The sequence below is a fragment of the Amblyomma americanum genome, chromosome 8 (assembly GCF_052857255.1).
Source record: "Amblyomma americanum isolate KBUSLIRL-KWMA chromosome 8, ASM5285725v1, whole genome shotgun sequence".
NCBI classification, from domain to species: Eukaryota; Metazoa; Arthropoda; class Arachnida; order Ixodida; family Ixodidae; genus Amblyomma; species Amblyomma americanum.
The window spans coordinates 72,497,296-72,518,236 of NC_135504.1; the positions used below are offsets into that span (position 1 = coordinate 72,497,296).

At 44.4% G+C, this 20,941-nt stretch overlaps 1 protein-coding gene across 1 annotated transcript; it reads left to right on the forward strand.

Annotated features, from left to right (window-relative positions):
• Positions 1-506: 506 nt before the first annotated feature.
• Positions 507-20,226, forward strand: LOC144101904 (cytosolic endo-beta-N-acetylglucosaminidase-like). Its single transcript, XM_077635124.1, is given in 9 exon segments — positions 507-1,228; positions 2,268-2,416; positions 4,172-4,320; positions 4,592-4,909; positions 8,654-8,757; positions 10,520-10,628; positions 11,941-12,128; positions 14,150-14,392; positions 17,626-20,226. Coding segments are annotated over 9 exon segments (1,707 nt in total). The 5' UTR covers positions 507-1,061; the 3' UTR covers positions 17,906-20,226.
• Positions 20,227-20,941: the final 715 nt, after the last annotated feature.

A 20,941-nucleotide genomic window follows, 5' to 3' on the forward strand; every position in this document is an offset into this window, starting at 1 on the left:
CCCAAACACGCCGTAAGAGAAGGGAGGAAGGTGAGAGTGCAGGAAGAAAGAGCGAAAGGTGCCACAGTGGAGGGCCCCAGAATAATTTTGACCAGGGGGGGGGGGGGGGGGGGGGTCTTTGACGTGCACAGACGTCGCAGAGCTCACGGGCGCCTTTTGCGTTTCGCCTCCATCGAAACGCTTCCGCCGCGGTCGGGTTCGAACTCGGATACTTCGGCTCAGTAAACGAGCGCCGTAAACACTGAGCCACAGCTGCGGGTCTCGCTCCATGGCCCCGCTCCATCGAAATCGAAACCGTCGACGATGCCAAGTTTCGGTTTTGTTAGCGCCGGAAGGTCGCAGCAGTTGTTTACTAGTTTAGGTTAGGCAATTTTTCCGTAACGCACGTTTTTTTTTACTGTATTTTACGTAATCACCCTAGGAGTGCATCACGTCGCGCAACCATGTAAAAAAAAAAAAGGCTAGTTCAGCTGTTCTTTCGCGGCAGCAACCGCTGGTTGGGACCGGTACGTAGTGTTCCTGTATATGCTCCCGCAGGAAGCTTAACGCTACGTGACGCGCGGTAGGAACACTTGTGTTTTCTACACTACAGCTGCTTCGCAACTCTCGAACAATTTTCAAACTGGCGAAACTTGTATGTGTGATCCCTATGATGATAGAATAAAGTTCACTCATTCATTCGAATCTGCAGTGAGGCTGTTTCGTGGTTTCCAAAGCATCAGCAATGCATCCGGTCTGATCGCGCGAAGTCCTACGGCGCACACGTGCCAACAGCGAGAGTAGAGAACGAAGATCACAGCGTCCAAAGGTTCGATTGCGAGGTTGAAGTGACGACCGAAGTGATCGTAGCAAACGCGTGTGCTGGCCGGGGTGTGGTGTGTCGATCGTACCTGGCGGTGTCGCGGCCGGCTTTGATCTGCTGTTTTGGCCGTTTTCAGCAAAATTGACTTGTGGCTGCACAGAGGCGGCACGTACTACGTGGTGGCACAGAACTTGCTCCGTTTTGCTGCTTGTGTCATTTTTGTGCGTGAAATTTGAAACCTCGGACGTACGTAGACGCGATGGCCGATCGGGAGATCGCCCCGTTGAAGACGTTGGAGGAACTTCTCGACTTCGAGAAACCGTTGGTGTGCGCTGTCGAACCGCTCAGAGATGTGAAGAGGGGCAAACCGGATGATCCGAAGATTCTTTTTTGCCACGACATGATGGGAGGCTACCTAGAGGACAGGTGGGTGGCTAGACCTAGCTGTCGAATAGCGTAGTTGTGTTGTGTATGCTGAGATTGCAGTGATGCCAGGCAGCGATATGTAAAAAGTGAAAAGTTTATAATTGTTTAAGGAAGAAAGTCCGCAGTTTTGGGCGAAGAAGGGTACGCACAGTCGTGGTCTAGCTGGTTAAACGTGAACATAATAATTAAATAGCAGAGCGATCGAGTTCGTTCAATTCAATTTTCATTTCGCTGGATGGGGTCAGTAAAACATGCATGTAAAACATCTGGGCCCTTAGCCTTCTCGGCTAGACTTCGGCCCATGCAATAAGTACAGGAAAAAAGTGCGACACACTTGGGATACATTTCTTCCAGCAGAATTATATGCTATATAGTTACATATATACAATTTAAAAAGGTGAAAAATAAAATGCATTTAGAATAACATTGATTTAAAATGAAGTCACGCTAACTGATATTATACAGTAGTTTAAAAAAAAGATCAAAGTGAAAGGCACTTAGAATAATATTTATTTATTGTGGTGTCGCGTACTGGACACATCAGTAGAAATTTTTAAGTTCGGCGATTGAAATGTGTCCTGTTTTTAAGTCTACTGGAACCTTGTTCTAAATTATGGCAGCAGCATAGACGATGGTTCTTTTACCATAGTTGTTATGAATAATTGGAAGGTTCGTTGTTAATTGTACTTTTAAAAGTACAGTAAATGTCGGTGTGATGTGATGTGACGAGAAAATAGGTTTGGGTTGTCTGTCGATAGCTGCAGTTATGCATGAAGGTATAGTTTGTCCGCATAAGTATCCATACTAGAGTTGATAAATAATTTTGTGCAGTGCAAGAGAGTGTGTGCTATTTCCTGTTTCTTTCGGCTGTACATTTCTGCAAATGTCTGCAGCGTTGGGTTGCCACTTGCACACGAGGGGTTGTTTTACCAGATGCCACATTTATGAACATATGTGCGTACACCCCTGAGCTGTCAGCGATGTGTTTTTGTACTTTCACCACAGCAGATGTTGAAGGCTACCTCTTGTTTCCCACTAGGTTCATCCATGGAAGTGACAAGTCTGACAGCTACCGGTTCCATCACTGGCACTTGATTGACAGCTTCGTGTACTTCTCACACTACATGGTCACGATCCCTCCTCCTGGCTGGATCTCCGCTGGCCACAAGCATGGTGTCAAGGTTTTAGGTGGGCAGAAGAGTGACATATCGGGCTAGTTGGTGCATATACGTCATTTTCGGAATCAGCATGGAGAGGTGAAATCAATCTCTATGTGTGCTTGTTAACAAGATTGCAGCACTTCCGAAAATGACATTACATAGGTAGCGTCATACCTTTGTTTTTCAAAAGATGAGCTTCATTTGTCCAGTAGTTCTACAGATTTTTCCTTCCAATGGCAGCAGCTTGGTCAGGTTCTTTGTTTCTTTGTCTTAGTTATCCTGAAATATTAATAGCTCTTATCATCAGTGTTATGGTTGTGGAGATCATACAGCCTATTGCAAATAGTTCAGCATAGTTTAGTAGGCCATTTGTAAATTGTTACACGAAAGATAGCGAGTGTACTGCATGATTTTAACTGACATAAGAAGTGTTGTGAGCTGCCACGGTGTCACAGTGGTTATGGTTCTTGGCTGCTGACTTGAATGACGCTGGTTGGATCCCGGCTGCGGCGGTCACATTTAGATGGAGATGAAATGCTAGAGACGCATTTAATGCGTGAGGTCAGTGCTCGTTAAAGAACTCCAGCTAGGCGGTCGAAATTATCCGGAGCCCTCCACTACGGCGTCCCTTGTAGCCTGAGTCGCTTTGGGATGTTAAACCCCATAAATCAAACCAGAAGTGTTCTGCGCATCTCATGGGATATGCAAGATTCTATTCAATACGCACATGATGTGGATGTGCCCGACACAAGACCACTGATATCAAGCACCCTACACTACCTTCCCCAAATCTTGCCTGTGTTGCACTCTTGTACGTTACAGAAAATAAGTAATTGATAATAATTACAATTCCTCCATCTGAAATGTAACTGATTACTGTGGTTACTGTGAGCTGAAGTTCTTGCTCTTGTGTTATTTCACAGCAGTGTTAAGGAGGTAGACAGTACTCATCGTCATAATCATAATCATTATCAGCCTGGCTGTACCCACTGCGTGGCAAAGGCTACTCTCATGTCTCTCCAATTAACCCTGACCTTTGCCAGCTGCACCCGACGTATGCTCGCAAACTTCTTAATCTCATCCGCCCACCTAACTTTCTGCCGCTCCCTGCTACGCTTGCCTTCTCTTGGAATCCACTCCGTTGCCCTTAAGGACCAGTGGTTATCTTGCCTTCACATTGCATGCCCTGCCTAAGCTCATTTTTTCACCTTGATTCCAACTAGGATGTCATTAGCATGCGTTTGTTCTCTCACCCACTCACCCCACTTCCAATCTCTTAACGTTACACCTATCATTTTTCTTTCCATAGCTCGCTGCGTAGTCCTTTACTTAAGCTGAACCCTTTTTGTTAGCCTCAACCTTTCATCGGTACTCCACCGGTACTCGCCTATGGGGCAGAAACATAGAGGCAGTACTAAATCAAAGGCTGTTATTGATAGGTTAGCCGTTTTACTTGCTAGAGCATGTTACTGAGTTGTGCCTATATCTTTCAAACTTTTGAAGCTAAATGTGATGGCTTTGTGTTCTTCTGAGATACTCCAAAGTTGCGATCACAGGTATGTATTGACGCTTTCTACAGATTTGTCACCACCTCTTCTGTAGGCTCCATGAATCATATGTGGTAGCTGTCTACTTTCACAAGGGCAGGGGCTGCAGCAATAAAAAGTAAAGAATGTCTGCATTGCACAGCAAACCAAAGGTCATGTTTGATGGACGTTCTCCAAATGTAGGCTCCTGTGTTAATGAAAGACTTCATCTTGCTGCATTTCTTGTGGCTTTTCAGGAACCTTTATTGTGGAGTCAGATCCAGGCTCAAAGATCCTCAACGACATCAGGGATGCTAGCCTCGTGTCCAGAGTGGCGTTTCAGCTGGCCCTTGTTGCTGCTTCGTACAAGTTTGATGGATAGCTTATCAACATTGAGAGTGAGATGGTTAGTGTTGTTTGCAGTAGCTTTTATTTTGGTGGCATATTGCAGTAGCTATCGGAAGTTATTGTGGCACAAAATTTGGGTTGAAAATCCAAAAGCATTGTAAGCATTGTAATTTCTTCTGGTAAGAAGTCCTATAAATCGCCGACTAGACCTAAGATCAGCACATTTAGATTTGCTTCAAGCTTTAGTGTATCAAGCTGGCTTTAGCAATCACCTGCTTGATCAGCATAAAGTGAATTGAAATAAATGTCATTATGTCAACTGTTTACAGGATAAGAGCTGTGGCCCGTTCCTCTTGGAATTCCTGAAGGTCGTCACAGCCGAAACTCACCGCTTTGTGCCTGGCTCATTGGTCATCTGGTACGACAGCGTGCTGTTGGATGGCAAGCTAGACTGGCAAAATGAACTCAACGAGAAGAACGCGTGCTTCTTCGACCTCTGCGATGGCATCTTTCTCAATTACAACTGGACCGAGGAGATGCTGCAGAAGTCTGTGGACCGTGCTGGCAGTCGGAAGAGTGATGTCTATGTTGGCATTGACGTGTTTGCACGCAAGACAAAGTACACTGGCGGCTATGAGACATTCAAGGTATGTGGGGCTTAGCTTGTGCTTTTGATGTCTCATTGTAATTTAAAGGTGCCAAAACCACACACGCACGAGAGAAGAGAACGTGACAGAGCGCCAGGCACTCTGTCCCATTCTCTTCTCTCGTGCGTGTGTGGCTTTGGCGCCTTTAAATTACAATGATCAATTACCAACTAGCCCAAGTGGCCAAATCAATTGAAGAGGCCACTAGTCATTAAAACCATGAAAACCACAACAGCTGAGGTGCTATACTTCCAGGAGGGGAAGGGGGGGAAGCGAATTGCAAAGAAATGAAGGGCTAGCGCGAATGGAACAATTGGCATTTGTAGATGCCACGGAATGTGCAGCACAGTCGGGGTACTTTTACTGTTGCTAGGGAAGTAGTTTCTCTTTCTTCAGATTGTAGAGTGTGCGGTGCTCATTTAGTGAATACAGCAAAGAGGCTCAGAGTGGGGGGGAGGGGGGGGGGGGGGTGCATTGAAGCCAAGTAGAAGCACAGGAAGATTTTTTTTTGTTTCAGTTCTGAAGCAGCAGTGTTTTTTTTTTTTTTTGGTAGCGTTGTTTATTGCCTCTGGGTCTGGGCAGAAGGGCAGCTGGGAAGAAAAGAGAAAGAAAAGAAAAGAGTGGGTGGCATGTTAAATGAAGGAGAAAAGGTGGGCCGACCTAATAAGGGCGAGGAGAGAGCAGTGATGTGGCCCCTGCGTCCAAGCAATGTATGAGGATGGGTTGTCCGGCTGGAGACCCGCTGCTGCCAGGTGCAGCAGTGGGTTTTGTTGTACATTGGAGGAAGTTTTACTGTTTATTAGAGGAAGTGTGTTTGGTTGCTGATATCATCTTTGAGAAGGCAGCAACAAGTGGCATCAGGTGCTGACATATGACTTGCATGTATGTTCCTCCAGCATAGAATGCTTTGGCACAATTATTCTCAGTTACATACGAATGGAAAGGGGTTTGAGCAGCAGTAGAAAGTGGTTGACGACCTCAGGGGGTTGGGCCCAGAAGGGTTGCGCAACGCATGGGCTCTTCAAATAATTATGACCCCTTTCTCAGCTTGCATTGTGGATGTGCACAAAATAAGCATTCAGAATATGTGGCACAGATTCATTGGGATGATGCATCCATGCACTGGGCTTCTGTGTTGCGACACAGGCATTTTCAACTGTTGCTCTTGAAGTATGTACGCAAGGCATTGATTAGGCACTATTCAAGCCATGTGTTGGACTTCAGTGAGTGCATGCAGCTGCAGGGTCGTCTTGTACCGGGGTAATTGAAATATGGGGTGATGAAAGACGTTAAGTTTCAAATAAAAGTTTCTTAAGTTCTTCCCAGGAGTACTGCGCTTTTTGATATACTAGCCCCCACCAACAGTGATGCACCTACTATGGCCAGTGCACTAGTCTCGTGATGGCATCAGAGAATAATGAGAGAAAGTGGCGCACTGCATTGGTGATCTGTATGTGGAACATAAAGCGTGTGCCCTATAGATGTTTTGTCATGTTGGAAAAACGGCAAGAAACGTCTGACAACATGCAGAGGGCAGTGTGCACCAAATGCTGTAGTGCGTCGCTGTTCATGGTGACCGCTTTGAAAAATGATGGGCTCCTGGGAAAAAAAGACGTTCCAAACTTTCTGTCCAGTGCAGCATCTTTTAATCCCATCATTCAACAAGGAAGGTTTAGTCCAGAAGGCAAAACTTATTGAACACCATTTGTTTTTAAGAGGCTTCTTCAGAGGGCAATAGTTTCACAAGCCGTGGAAGTGTGTTCATGGACTGCGAAGGATCTGTGGAGCTTGAGTGGAGAATGCTCTGGCCAGTTTCGTCATATGCAAGGATTGCCAATTTCTGCCTTGAAGTTTACGTGTTCTCATTGGAAAACCATGTGCAGACTTCATCTGTGTGCACAAGGCTCCTAATTTTCTGTGATGGAGCATTTTAAATTCTGCAAGTTGGGAACAAAGAATCCTCAAAATTTTATAGGAGATGTCAAAATGCTTCAGAGTGCACTTCGCGCTATATTTAAACCAAGGTATGAATAAAGTGCTTTTTTTTTTCACAACGTTTTCATGGTAGCTGAAGCGACCTTGACCATCACGCTTGAGAGGCGCTAAAAGAAGACAGCTTTCTATTCTTTGGGGCAAAGTTGCGTGACACGCAAATTTATGATGGAGGAGGTAGCTACAGGTTGTTGAGAAAGAAGGCATTGAAAGATTTGAATGGCGCAAGGAAAGCAAAGAAGGACAAACAGGCGCAGGGTTCGGCAGCCGAAACGTCGAGTGGCGGCAGCCCGAAGGGGGCGTAGGCTGCTGCTGCGTTGGGAGGCTGCGTGCATTGCAATATTAGAGAAATGGCTTGATTTGATTGTGGCTTGCTCATCTGAAGCGTTGCCTCTTAAATAGTTTGACTTATTCGGTGCCTTTCACTTCCTCCTTTATCCCTTCCCTTACGGCGCGGTTCAGGTGTCCAACGATATATGAGACAGAGACTGCGCCATTTCCTTTCCCCCCAAAACCAATTATTATTATTATTATTATTCGGTGCCTCTATATTTCAGCATGCCATCTGCATTTTTTGGGGCACCCTTAGCTATGGTTGGCCCGAAGGTTTGAGATTGCATTATAACGGTAATAATATTACTTTTTCCTGAGTTTCTAAACTCCCCCTCGCATTAGATTCGTGTGAATAAGATAAAATAGTAATTTTTTTGTCATACTGTTGTTCCTACTAATGTCTGTAACGACAACAGCATCAAGAAGGAGAATGTGGCGGCTGATGTACAATTCCATAAGAAATGCTAAATCAAAACTAGGGGCCTTGTATGTGATTAGATTGCTGTGTTTGCACAATTTTTTCTTACTGCATCTTGGAGTTGTCCATATCAAACTCTTGTTTCTGTTTCACAAGTGCTGGGTGATTTTTGGTAACATTCTGTAGCAGAGCTGTCTGTATTCCCAAGGCCCAGCGTATCTAGTTTTCATCTGGATATGCAAGGTTTTAAACTGAACACATCATGTATAATAATTATTTTCAGTTAATAAAAATTCTGTTTTTCAAGTAGCGTTAGTATTTAAGCAAAAGAGTATAATTTATGGAGAGAATTTCAGTTTGTATCAGGAACATGTGGCTGCAAAACATTTAGCTGCATTTTGATAGCTCGGTGTTTATGTTCAGGCTCAACTTTTTTTTTGGTTGTTGAGAGGCCATAATGCTATGATTATTCTAAAAGCACTGTGTACAGACAAAACGAGTTTGTGGTGTCTTGTGTATCTGCGTAATCTGAAAGTGTGTCTGCTTCTATTTTGTATTTGTTTGTGATCTGCAAATAGTTATTAGCAAAAGAGCGTTTATATTGGGCCAGGAACTTGTGACAACCTTCACTCTGTGCAGATAGAGCCTTGTAACAGAGGACTAAGCTAGTGCCTTGTAGTGAAACTGATAAGACTGCAGAATGTAAAAAGTAAGAGAAAATTTTACAAGGTCTGTGGCAGGGATTTAAGAAGTGTAGTCAGGGGTCCCGTTTGGGATCAAGAACTTTGGTAATTTATGGCTGCTATTAAAACGCAAATATCACATGATCAGTTTTTACTCTAGAAAATAATAACACAGACATCAAAATTTGAAAGCAGAGATAGATAAAGGTAGCGTAAATTTTAATTTGGATGTAGGAAAAAGTTCAAACTGAATTTGCTTGTAATGTGTCCACTGCTAGGAATGACTGGCAGCGCTGTAAGTTCAAATTTTATTTCCAGTCAGTTGAAGTAGCCCGCAAGTACGGCCTGTCATCAGCCATCTTTGCTGCCGGCTGGGTGTACGAGACCCAAGACAAGAAAGAATTTGCAGCCAATCAGTGCCGGTAAGTTTCAGTGAAGGTTAAATTTACTGCACAGCATTTTAAGGAGACATTGAGATGAATTTGATGGGAATATTTTAATGCAACAGATGTGTAGAGGTAGTCGTTGTGGGTGTTCGAGTCAAATTTAAAAGCTCTGCATGGACCCTATAGTTTAGAACTAATTTTTAAAATCACTGCTCACAGTAGCTCGCAACCGAGGTATCACCCTAATCGGTTGCTAGCTACTGCGAGCAGCGATTTTTAAAAATTATTTCTAAATAACAGGGTTCATGTAGAGCTTTCAAATTTGATTCGAATACCCACAAAGACTACCACTACAGATCTCTTGCTCTGGAATATACCCAATGAAATCATCTCAGGATCCCTTTAAGCATGCCCAGCTGAACGTGGTCTGTAAAAAGGTGGTTTGGTGAAAGGTGCAGGGATCGGCACCCAGCACTTCCCCCAGAAATGTTGCAGGGAAGCATTTACACAAGTATGTACTCAGAGGAGTCTAAAGCCAACAGCTTGACGTGAAATCAGCTCATGCACAAACTTTCTACAGCGCCAGCACTCACAGTAGCTTCGTGGCCTTGCGTAACAGTCTTAATGACTGTTGTTGAAGACAAAAATAAATAGTTCTGCCTACTCTATACTTGATATTTGAAGCATTGACCAGAATTTGAGGGCCAGTTTTATTTATTGCCCCATCTGTTAGCGATACCATAGATTGAAATGTGCTACACTCTCTGGTGGGATCAAGTCAGTCAAGCTGAATTTCAGAGTGAAACTTAGCGCTACAGTGATACCTCGTTAATTGAACCTCCGTTAATTTGAAAATTCGGATAATTCAAACTATGAGCGTAGGCCCGGCTGACGCCCAAGTAAGTCTGAGGCGTCAGATTTGGTCATGGACAAACTCAGATTGGTTAATTTGGATGGGGAGCCGCGTAGAGGTACGACCTGCGCAGCCAGTGATTGTCCAAAAAGACCTCCCCAAACCTGAATGGCATGAAACAACAGTGCCCACGCACCTCAGGCATGCACGACATGGTAGGTGCAACGACGAATGAAAGTCCCCCATTGCTGACATTTAGCTCAGCTGCATAGTTTTGGTTGCACTTAACCTCACGCCATTCCACGGCTGCCATCAGGTGCGTGCATCAGCCAGTTGTGCCGTTTCGGATGCTGCTTGGCACATCACTGGTCTTTTATATTTATTTTGAAATGGTATTCACCATTCTAACACCTGCGCATATTCCCCTCGCTTTGCATTCACATGCTTCTTCCATTCTTCGACTGCACTGAAACACACTATTTACAGTCTGTGCGATGACGCATCCTCAAAATGTGACAGGGCCGTTTGTGAAAAGGCGCCACAGCTACTGCATCGCACTGCAAGAAGGGCCGAAAAGGCCTTTATGATTTTGGAGTGATTCTTCGACACTCCTGACTACCTGCGCAAAGCAAAGCATTTGTTGAAACTGCAAAAAATCATTGTTGTTACTTGGTTTTCATCTGACATGTAGACAGCCGTCGTCCAGGCGTTCACTGCACAAAATTACTGCGACGCTAATGGCTTTTGGCAGTTTTTTTGAGTGCCATTCGATAATTCAAATTTTCAGATAATTCGGTTATTTTTTCTGGCTCGTTGAAGGTCAGATTAATGAGATTTCAGTGCAGTGTCTGGAAATGTGGAACTGGCTGTTGGGGGGCAGTGGAATATCTGTGGTGACTTCTGCAAGAGTCCTGAAGTGCGCACGTTGTTTTGGAACTTGTGCAGGTTCTGGGACTTCCCGGAGCACTGCTGTCCTGAGTGGCGTGTCAAGACGCTGCCGTTGTGCACAAGTTTCTGTCAGGGATTCGGCGAGAAACTCTTTAAAGCTGGGGAGGTCAGCCATTCTCATTCCATTCGTTTACTGCATGAAGGGATAGTACAAGGGAATTTCGATTATGGTTGTATGTTTCACATGTGGCTGTGCAGGATGCCAGTTGACCTTTGACTCCTGCTTTAGAGCGTTTGTTTCATTAAAGAATGCAGAGAAAACGCTGAGCAGCATCATCAGTGCTCATTTATGCAAGTGTGCGTTGCATAATCACATAACTTTTAGCCATGCTGTCATGAATATGCTGACTTAATTTAGGGGACTTGGGGGACACTTAAGCTTTGCCTTAAGGGTACGATGCGATAGCGTTTGGGTTAATGGCCATATATATGGAATTGGTCATTCTCTATTATTGCATTCATAGATCGCTGGGAGTCCTCGTACAACTCCTGGCACAGTGGTGCAGCAGTTAAGAGATCCACCACTGCTTATCGATGGCAGGTGCTACTTCCGGTGGGGCTTGTGTGATTCAGGTTGCTCTTCCCGAGCAAGCTCTAGCGACCAGTCATTAATTTAATGGCCACCTGCCTCGGTGGCAGTTTGCTCACAATTCGGTGGGCAGGTTGTGATGATGCCGTGGGGCCACATGACCTAGGTGGACCTACGTTACTTCTCGAGATATATTCATGGGTTTTTCGCTCACGGCCAACGATGCCAACGACGACACTGTGCTTTTTTGCGACATGGGCTCCTTAGCGCTATCGTGTTAATATACTGACTTGACAAGTTGCCTGTGTCTATAAATCTTACAGTGATGTCTCAGACACCAAGAGTTGCACTGAAAACGCGAGTAATAAAAACGGCGTCACGGAAGGTTGCTTGTGTTTGAACAAACATAGCCGGACATGTGTAAAAAATGGAGGACATGTTTTAAAAATTGGAACTGAACTGAATAGCTTCTTCATGCTTTTTCTGGAGCTGCCACCCACTCTCTTTCTCTCACTCACTCACCTGCCCACCCACTCACCCAATCAATCAACCAACCATTCAATCAATCAGTGATCGATCAATCAATGAATCAATGATCAATCAATCACGCGACTTTGCAGAGAAGGGGCTATAGAATAGTTGAACTCAGTAGAATACACTAAGAAACAAAATGCATAGAATGCAAGAAATGCTGAGAGTAAAAGTAAAAAAAAAAAGTATTGCTGAGTAAGAGCTGCCAGAGGTGCATGGCATTAAAGCTTCTTTCTTACAGTGCACAGGGCATTAGACTCGATAAGAAGCAGCGTTGAGTGATGTCACAGCTCTGCTGGTTGTGCACACACAAAAAAAAGCAAACAAAACACTGCTTCACATGGCCATGTCAGTGCAGGTGGTAAGGTCTGCAGCCTGGTTCAACCTGTCCCAGCAGCAGCTCCAGCCTCGGGACCAGGGGCACTCGCTCTGCGACGGCTGCGGAGTGGCCGAGGTGTGCACGGAACGAGCGTACAATGGAGGTGGCTGCCTCCTCCTGCGCTTCACCCCTGACACCACAAAGCCCGAGGCCAGCCCTTACTTCAGGTCAGGCAGCAGTTCCGGGAACCTGGCAAAGCAGGGTTGAACTATAGTTTTCTTGAACGATAGCTCCAGGAAAGAACTCCCTGTGGGAGCATCATTGTTCATTGTTCTAGATCCATTTCATTGTATTATATATTAAAAGGACACTGAAGACGTCTATATTGAATTTTTGTTGTCAGTACAATTTTATTTTATGGCTCTTTCTGGCTATGATGTTTCATCAGCACCAAAATGCACATTTATTGCTGAGCGTGTTAGAAATAAAAATGAAAGATTTCTTTATGCTGCCACTTGATTCTAACTTGTGATGTCAATACCGAGTCATGTCAGTCGCCTTTTAGAAGTGATTGATGGTGTCGCCTAGTCTATAGGATTTGTGCACAAAAAACTGTCCTGACAGTACTGAAGTTTGCTTGTAACATCGGCTGGCAATGGAGGTACCTGTATTTTATTTTTATGCCTTATCTGGTTACTAAAAGCTCCGTTTTCCGTGCACCGAGGCTCTTTGTCATGTGAATGTGTTAATCTGTCGACACAGGCCAACTTCAATTTCTCCCCAGAGTCCCTTGACCATGTGACAGGGATTGCATAAAACGTGACTAGACCACCTGCTACGAAGGTGGATGGTTAGATGGGTGTAGGTAGATTCTTCGGCTACATGGGGAAAAAAAATAGGGAGCAGCAAAAATCACAGTGTGGGCAAATGACCTGAAAACTTGAAAAGGGGTGATGGATGCGGCGGGGTACGCGTGCTGGCGGGACACCATTGTGTGTGCAGTGAAGGTTGGGTGTTTCAAGTAAAAATATTCATTTATTTATCGAAGCATGAAAATCCAGTGTGTTATAATCAAAGTTATTGCACTTTGTTTTTTTTTTCTGACCTTCAAAAACTGATGTGCATTATATATAGGGCACATGTTAGACTAGAGGAAATATGGTAATTACATTTCCATGGTTGCTTTACCAACAGGGATTTGAAAATACTTTATTGTAGCTGAAGTTTCATTGTAGTAACGTTGATTGTAATGGAGTTTGACCGTACCTTAGGTGGCAGTTCTACTTTGCATGCATTTTAACATAGATTGCAGCTGCCTTGGCAGTCACCTCTTGCCTCCTCTTAGCCCCATTTTTTTTTTTTGTGTTCACACCCCTCTAAAACCTGCAAATGCCTTTTTTTTTTCAGTTAGTTTCTTTCCATATCTCTATTGTCCTGAGTCCTGCATAGTTCATTTCTGCAGTAGGTGTTTTGCCCCATGTTTGTGGTGCCTGAGGCTCGGGGAGCTTTTTTTGGACAACTTATGTTTCCTGTATCCTGTAGCATCTTGAAAGCAAGCCTTGTTGTTAGGCTTGTGTTTAATGTAAAATTATTTTCGGCATGCTCGCACTGTTACTAAATTTGAAATGCTTTTTCAGACTTCATTTTTCTTTGTGCATCCGCAGTGCTGCAACCGTTCCTAAACTCTTCACTTGGTTGGTCTTCGCATTTTTCTTGTGCCCACAGCTTCTGATGCTGCTCTTGATGTTTTTTATGTACTCATGGGCTTAATTTTGTAAGCTTTATACTTTCTATTTAATCAGTAATTTTTAACTTGTTTATTTAAAACAAATTGTAGCACTTTTTATCTGAACTTCAGCTAACATGGAAATGTCGGTTGCGAGGACGCAACGAGTTCACTACAATACTGGGCTGAAAAGGAAAGGCGACCTTGTGTGCAGAGGCTTTATAAGCACACTCTGGCACAGCTGGGCACCAAGCTTGTAACTGCCACTGATGTTTCTGTTTAGGGTGCACAGAATCTTGGCGCTCTGCCAAGTTTGCTGAGTGTGCCACCACGGTTGGAACTCCCATTCAAAAGATAAATGGGCCATGATGTTATCGGATTGCAGCTTCATGGCATGCAGCCAAGGTCTGCACTATGGACGCCGATGATTTTGTGCTTGAGCTGGTCTACGCAGTGCCCTGTAGCTTGCAAGATTTTGTCACATGATTGACGTGATAGAGTGTGGCACGCATTCCTTTGCAGGTTGTTTGCTTGCGAAATCCCGCTGGGCTCCCTGAGTGTCAGCTACACCTTCCAGCTGTACCCGGGCAGCTCCGATAAGCTTGACATTGCGCTCATCTTGAGCGTTCGGTCAGCATCGGGCAAGAAGCAGCAGCTGTCGCTGGGCGTCACGGTCTCTGTGCCTGACGGCGAGGCGTATGAAGCGACGCGAGAACTTTCCACTGATGGCGGCCCAGATGCATCCAAATGCTCTTGGCAGACAAGGTGCGTAGTAAGCAAGGATTATCGACTTTCAAAAGGTGTGGTCCAGTTTGGGGGACGACGCATTGGCGTTTTGCTGGACATCACGGAGAGATGACCTACCTTGAGACAAGAAAAAAAAAAGCGTTGTGGAATAAAGAACAAACCCGCAATAATCATACCCTAGCTTAAATTGAGAGGGAGAAAAATGGACTGTGGTAGAGCACACAAGAGCACAGGCCTTTGAGCGAGTTGGTGCATTACAATCATGTACAAGAGCAAAAAAACAAGGACAAAGGAGGACTGGACAACACGAGCACTGAAAAACACTAACGCAAAGAGCTCGTGTTGTCCAGTCCTCCTTTGTCAAAGAGTTCGGTGAAAAGGTGAGGTTAAAAGTTCTGTGGGGCTGGGTAGCCACTGGTGCAGTTTTACAATCTTGCCCTCACCTGGTGCTCGGCTGCTCTCGAGTAAAATGCTTGGAAAGTGGGTCTTTGATCCCCACCTTGAGTAGTGCGAAATGCCTTGTGCCATGGTGCTCTTTGGCCAAAACTGCACTTGCGGCATGAAAGTTCATCGTCATCATCATCATAAGCATCAATGTTGTTGGTACACTTCTGAAGTTGCTGACTCGGGACAGAGATATTAATTGGAGCCCAGGGAGGAGGGGCCTTTGTTCCTCAGTGCATGTATTCGGACTCATAATGATGATGAGTAACGTTTGGACAGAACCATTTTTTTAGGCTGCTGGGTGGGCTTAAGTGAAATTTCAAGCAGGTGAAATTTCTGTACACTTTTCTGGCCCATTTTCGTCAGTGCCTGAGGCTGCTTTAAATGATGCCTATACCACAGCGTGATAAGTGTTGCCTGAGCATGTTCTATTTCTGGCTAAAAGAATGTAAATGCGAAATAGACGCATTACTTCTGGCAGCCCCCCACACTATGCAGGCTGGTTCACTGGGTAGCACACGTTGTTTCCCTTACAGGCATTCACTCTTGAATAGTGTGTCTCACACAGTGTTTTACACACCACCTGTGTTTGTGAGAAACACAAGCGAACTCGGAACTAAATTATCTGCGCCTCTTAAATCACAGCGGTTGTGTGGCCTGTGGCACTTAGCAATATTAAGAGCCTTGGTCATTCTTTCTTTAAATTTTGCGGTGTTTATTGGCAATGTAGGAATCATAATTTAAACCCCTTTTCTGACCATATGCTGTTCTGGGTAACAAGCAAAGAATCAGTGAAAAAATTTTTTGGGGCCCATAGATTGACTTATGGGGTGCTGAATATTCAGGTGTTTTTGAAACACTGCACAGGACTCTTATACTGCTGTCGCCCAGGCACTTTCAGTTACGATTGAGTCAGTCAATATCGGACTCTGTGCAGATCTGGTGTTTGTACATGCACAAATAGTCAGGATCAAGCCCAGTCCTGCTTGACCGCTTCCACGAGTGTTATCGAGCTTTTCAATTTTAGTTCAAAGGCTGTTGCCCTTGTGCTCGGGAAGCACTAAAATGCAGGCTGAAAATACAGTACAATGAACCTTTTTTTTCAAGAAGTAGGGGCATCATATGAGCCTGTGGAAGTGTCGTGCACTCGTGGGCAGGGTGCATAGTTTAGGTGCACCTGTCAGCCCCATAAGTTGTGGTGGAGAGCTGCAACTGACAGTGACTCGTTCTTCATAAATGCAGGGATAGAGTCGAACACCAGAAAGATGCCATTAAGAACCATGAACTACGAGGTGTGCACTATACAAAACTATAAACATTTGTGAATGTGATGTAAGCAGCAACAAGATAAGAGAATACGAGGCTGGATACAATGAAATGAAACACACATAGAGCTGTAAAACTTAAAAACACAACTTGCCTGTCTGAGCAGTGGGTGGCAAATGTGCACGTGCTGACGGCACAGTATTTTAAGGCGAAAGCCTTTCTTGCCTTATCAATGTGCGCAAGACCTGTCCGCAGGAAACGGGTACCAGAAGTGTCCGCTCCACCTGTCAATCGAACCAAATGTCATCCAAGGTCATCAATAGTCATCAATAATTCACATAATCAATTGGCCATTAATGAATGTCAGGTAATTACCATGGCATCACAATTGTAATCAATTAATCAATGTTCATAATTGATTAATAAGTAATGTAATACCCCTTATGTAATACCCCTGAATAGGGGTCCATAAGGAAATAAACTCAACTGAACTATTATTAATTGATTAATTAAAGGAGTGTCAGGAGCGATCTGGAGAGCTTAGCAGGACGGCAGAAAGACTTTTGCCTTGATGCTCATAAGGTGGCTTAAGTGCTCCCCTGAATTTTTTACGGGCTGTTGTGAAGGACCCTGTTATAACTGTGTCACAGCCGTGAAATTTTTTATTCGAGGTCTTTTTGCTAACATTTACTTGATTACAAACCCATTTGTTTGCCACTTCTGTAGCTATATGTGCATATAGTGCCACCTGGCATTTAGGAGACCAGCTCGCCAATCGGGATTAAGTGGGAACATATAGCTCCATCACATGTCGAGCCCATTCAGAACTTCAGTTGGGATTGGAGGCATTCGTGTGACAGCAGTATTCAAAGATCTCCAAAATACAAATGGCACATTCTCATCCAGCGACATAGCCAGGTGGTGCATGTGTGCGCTATGTATTCTTGCGCTTAAAACAGTGTTGAGAAAATGTAGAGTATACTCAGTGCCCACTGGCCTCACAGCTCACAGATCAGGCATTGTTTGCATTTCCACGTGCCTCAGAAGCTGGCGTAACAGCTGTGGCAGAGGCTGAAAAGTTTGTCAGTAGGAATAGTGCCAGAAGTTTTGATAACAGCAAAACAGAGATACTGGAAAGGCTGGTGAAGAAGTGTCGTATCTGTCATGTGTTTCCAGGAAAACTGCACAAATCTCTCATGCATGACCTTGAAGCCATGTTATTAACTGTTGTAACTTGCTTGTGTGGTTAAGTGTCATGTGAGCACAATTTGTTTTTGTCACTGAGAAGAGTTAGCTGTCTGTTCCATGTGAGTTTTGTGAATGTATGCATCTACTGCTTATGTTGCAAAGCAGTCCAGTCATCCCAGGAAGGCCAGCCAATTTTATTTCTTAGAGAGCTCAGGTTTAAGCATTAAGTGAGCGGAAAGGCAAATTAACACTGTTCATCATTTCCTAAAGAATGAGAGTAACATGATTGAAGTGCACTATCTAGAATCATTCCGCACGGTCCTTGAATTGAGTATCTCGACTGTTGCTTTCAGAAAATACCACGTGAAAGACACAAACAATGTGCCAAATGCCATCCTCGAAGAAATAGGCGTCTCCTTCCTGTCTTTTGAGTCATCGGTAACCGGTGCTTGCCTTCTGGGTGAGCTCGTTGTGAAGCGTCCAGAGGACAAGACTGCAAACAAGTCAGTGCCGAACAACTTCAGCAACAAAAGTATCAACCAAGTACTTGCTTCTGAAGCGGGTGCAGTGGCTGTCAAAGACTGCAACGATGAACCAGACATGAAGCGTCAGCGAGTTGAAAAGAGTAGTTGAGCAAGCAAAACAAATTTATTTGCTGTTTTGTTGCACTTGTCACAGGCAGTGCAGTCAACTCCGGGAGCCTGTAGTGAGTGCCATATGCGGCGAGTTGCAATTTGTAAAGTGAGCAGTGCCTTGACTGCCGTGTTCATCTGTTGTGCATTTAGTGTTTTGTCGTAATGCTGGGTAGGTGCTGATTCTGCATGATTCAGCATGCAGTGCTGATTGGCTAATAAAATCTCGAAGCATAAAAGGGAGGAGTGGAGTGAGGAGTGGCACTGCGGTGTAAAAAAGCAGCAAAGAAAATTCACTGGGGTGTTTGCTTTTAGCTACAGGGATGTTGGACAAGCACTATCCATGCACTAAGTCGTGTTTCAGATGCTGTGTTCGATTCTGTAAAGGGTGGGGAATCAAGAACCATTTGACAGCATCTTGGTGCATGAAGGAGAAGTGCCATTCTGAACTATGTGCTACAGTTGATTTGCTAGGGGCCAAAGCATTTATTTCATAAGATCTCAAGGAAAGTATACATAACTATGTTGAACATGAAGTTACGTATATTTTGTGTTGATCAGACTATTGTGTACTACATACAGGCTGTGCCAAAATACTATAGGCCAAAGCATTTCCTACTAAACTGCATTTTGGAGCTTAAAGGGACTCTGAAACACTTTTGAAGCGTGCTGGTGAATTTGTTCAATGTGTAGAATGAATGGTTTTGAGCATTCACTTTATGAGTTCTTGGAATGGAACCAAAAATTTAATATTATTTAAAAAAAGACACGATTTCTTAAATTCACAGGCCAATGGAGCACTGTGTAGTGATGGTTTTTGGATCTATTTTCTGCAGAGTGCGCACCACAAGTACTGATGATGTCATGGTAGGTGACAGGCCGTCAGACGCTTGCATTCACGTCAGCTGCGGCAGCCATATACCTTGTGGGCACACTTCCTGTAGCCGCGAAAGTAGTCTGCTTGTTTAACTGCGTAAACCTGTAGGGTGTGCGCAAGCGAGGTCGTTGTCTTCATGCACGTGATTCTGACTTGCCACTGTCACATCTTTCTTTTGGTGGTTCTGTATTCATTCACCGTGTCTGTTGTATTTGCCCAAGACGGACACGGATGGCGCCTGGATACTCATAGCAAGGTGGGGAAAACAGGGGGATGGGGCTCTTCAAAATTCGAGTAGGGATGCTTTGTCTTTGGCATTGCTTTCTTATAAAGTCAGAACGTATGAAGTAATTGGAATGCAGAGGTGACAGGTTCATTTACAGCAACAATTCCAGGGCTACATTATCAGGTAGCGACTTCTTCATAGGAATCTGAAGGAAACAAAATTTTTTTATGTGGTATGTAAATTTTTTTTGGGTGGCACCTTCCCTCCCCTTGGCGCCACCACTGGAGGTGAACATGCCTTGTGTCTTTGGCTGTAAAGGCAATGGTTGGTGAGGGGTATTGAACTCAGGCATGTTGTTCCTGAAGACAAGTGAGCGAGCTGCCTTGAGCACATCAGACTGCCAGCGTTGGGTGCCCGCTAGATGTACATAAACCAAGCATTGCCGCGTGACATAATCATGGGCAAGGCACTGTCCCAAACCGTTTTGTTTATTTTCTGCTGGTGCATTGGTATGCGTGAGTTGAGGGGGAAGTGGAGGAGCTTCATTTTTAATCACCAATATCTTCGATGTTAATGAAAATAGCTCAAAAATTTTTGCAATGGAATGACAAGTGATGAGGTACGTATTGCTCCTACACTTTTCTTAACCTTGCATTGTTTCATTAAAGCAGCATGCGTGGAATACCTAAGCTTCGAAAGTTTGGGGACAAGAGGTTACTTCATGTTTGAGAGACCTGCAACGCTAGTAGTGATGCAAAACGAGCCACATTGTATGGCAGAGAAGCAAGTCCAGTGGACTGTATATTTTTGACAAAGGATGTACCACCTGTAACAGAAACCTGTAACAACTTGGCCGTGGCAAGAGTATAGTGACGTGTTGTATTTTGGGGAAATTGTTTCGGTAATCCTTTCATGTGAGCAAGAGCAGAATTCGTCGACATCTGTAACACCAAAGCAAGCGTGCGGCAGACAAGGCCTTGGGAGTTTTGCTACCAGTGGTGTGGCCTGCACTTCGAATGACAAAGCACATCTCTTCTTGCTTTGTTGTGGTCATCTCTTCTTGCTTTGCTAGGCAATGATATATTTTTATGTTTTTGCACTACTGTCTTCAGAACCATCAGAGCACCAAAAATGGTACATCTCAAAAGTTCTGAACATGTGCTATCACCTATCGGTCTCTCGTGGACTTCTTTCGGAATAAATGGTTTTGTTTTTTCCACTTATTGTTGCATGTACTGCTTTTTGGGGGTTGAGGTGCTTTTGCTAGCTTTTGTCTCGGTCACTTGTGTGCCAAATAATGCGGCAGGGGGAACGTTTACAACACTTTTGTTTTAGTCTGTGATATACTTGTTTGCTGCTGATGGTGATGCAGGAGGGTTTTGACAGCCTTATTAAGCTGCTGCTATATGAAGCTGCTGCTATATGCTGCTATATGCCCACTCCTAGGCAAACATCTCTGGCATGGAATGGGCTTTGATAATGCTCACCTTTGCCTACACAGCTACAGTAGGGTACAAGTCAAGAAGGTAGTGGCTAATACTCCTCAAAGGAGGCTTTCCAAATTAGGCTCTCAAATTAGCTCTATGCATTGGAAAGCTGTACATACTGACTACGAATATTGCTCTGACTGGTGGCCTAGTAAAAAGGTCCCGTAACTGGGACGCTGCAGTACTTGGAATACGATCGTGATTGCAAGCCGCGTCGTGTAAGGGTAAAAGATGGGCAAAGGAGTTGCAACTTGTGGCAAGCGAAAGTCCCAGAAGTATTGAGTAGCTAACAGCAACGTCAGTCGAAGCAACTTGGGTATATACATCGAGTGCCGCACGGCAACATTGCTGATCAACATTACACGAAAGCTAGTGTCCAGCGCAATAACCATTCACAGATCTCAAGGGGCAATGTACGATTTGGTCGTCTACGTGCACGATTCACCA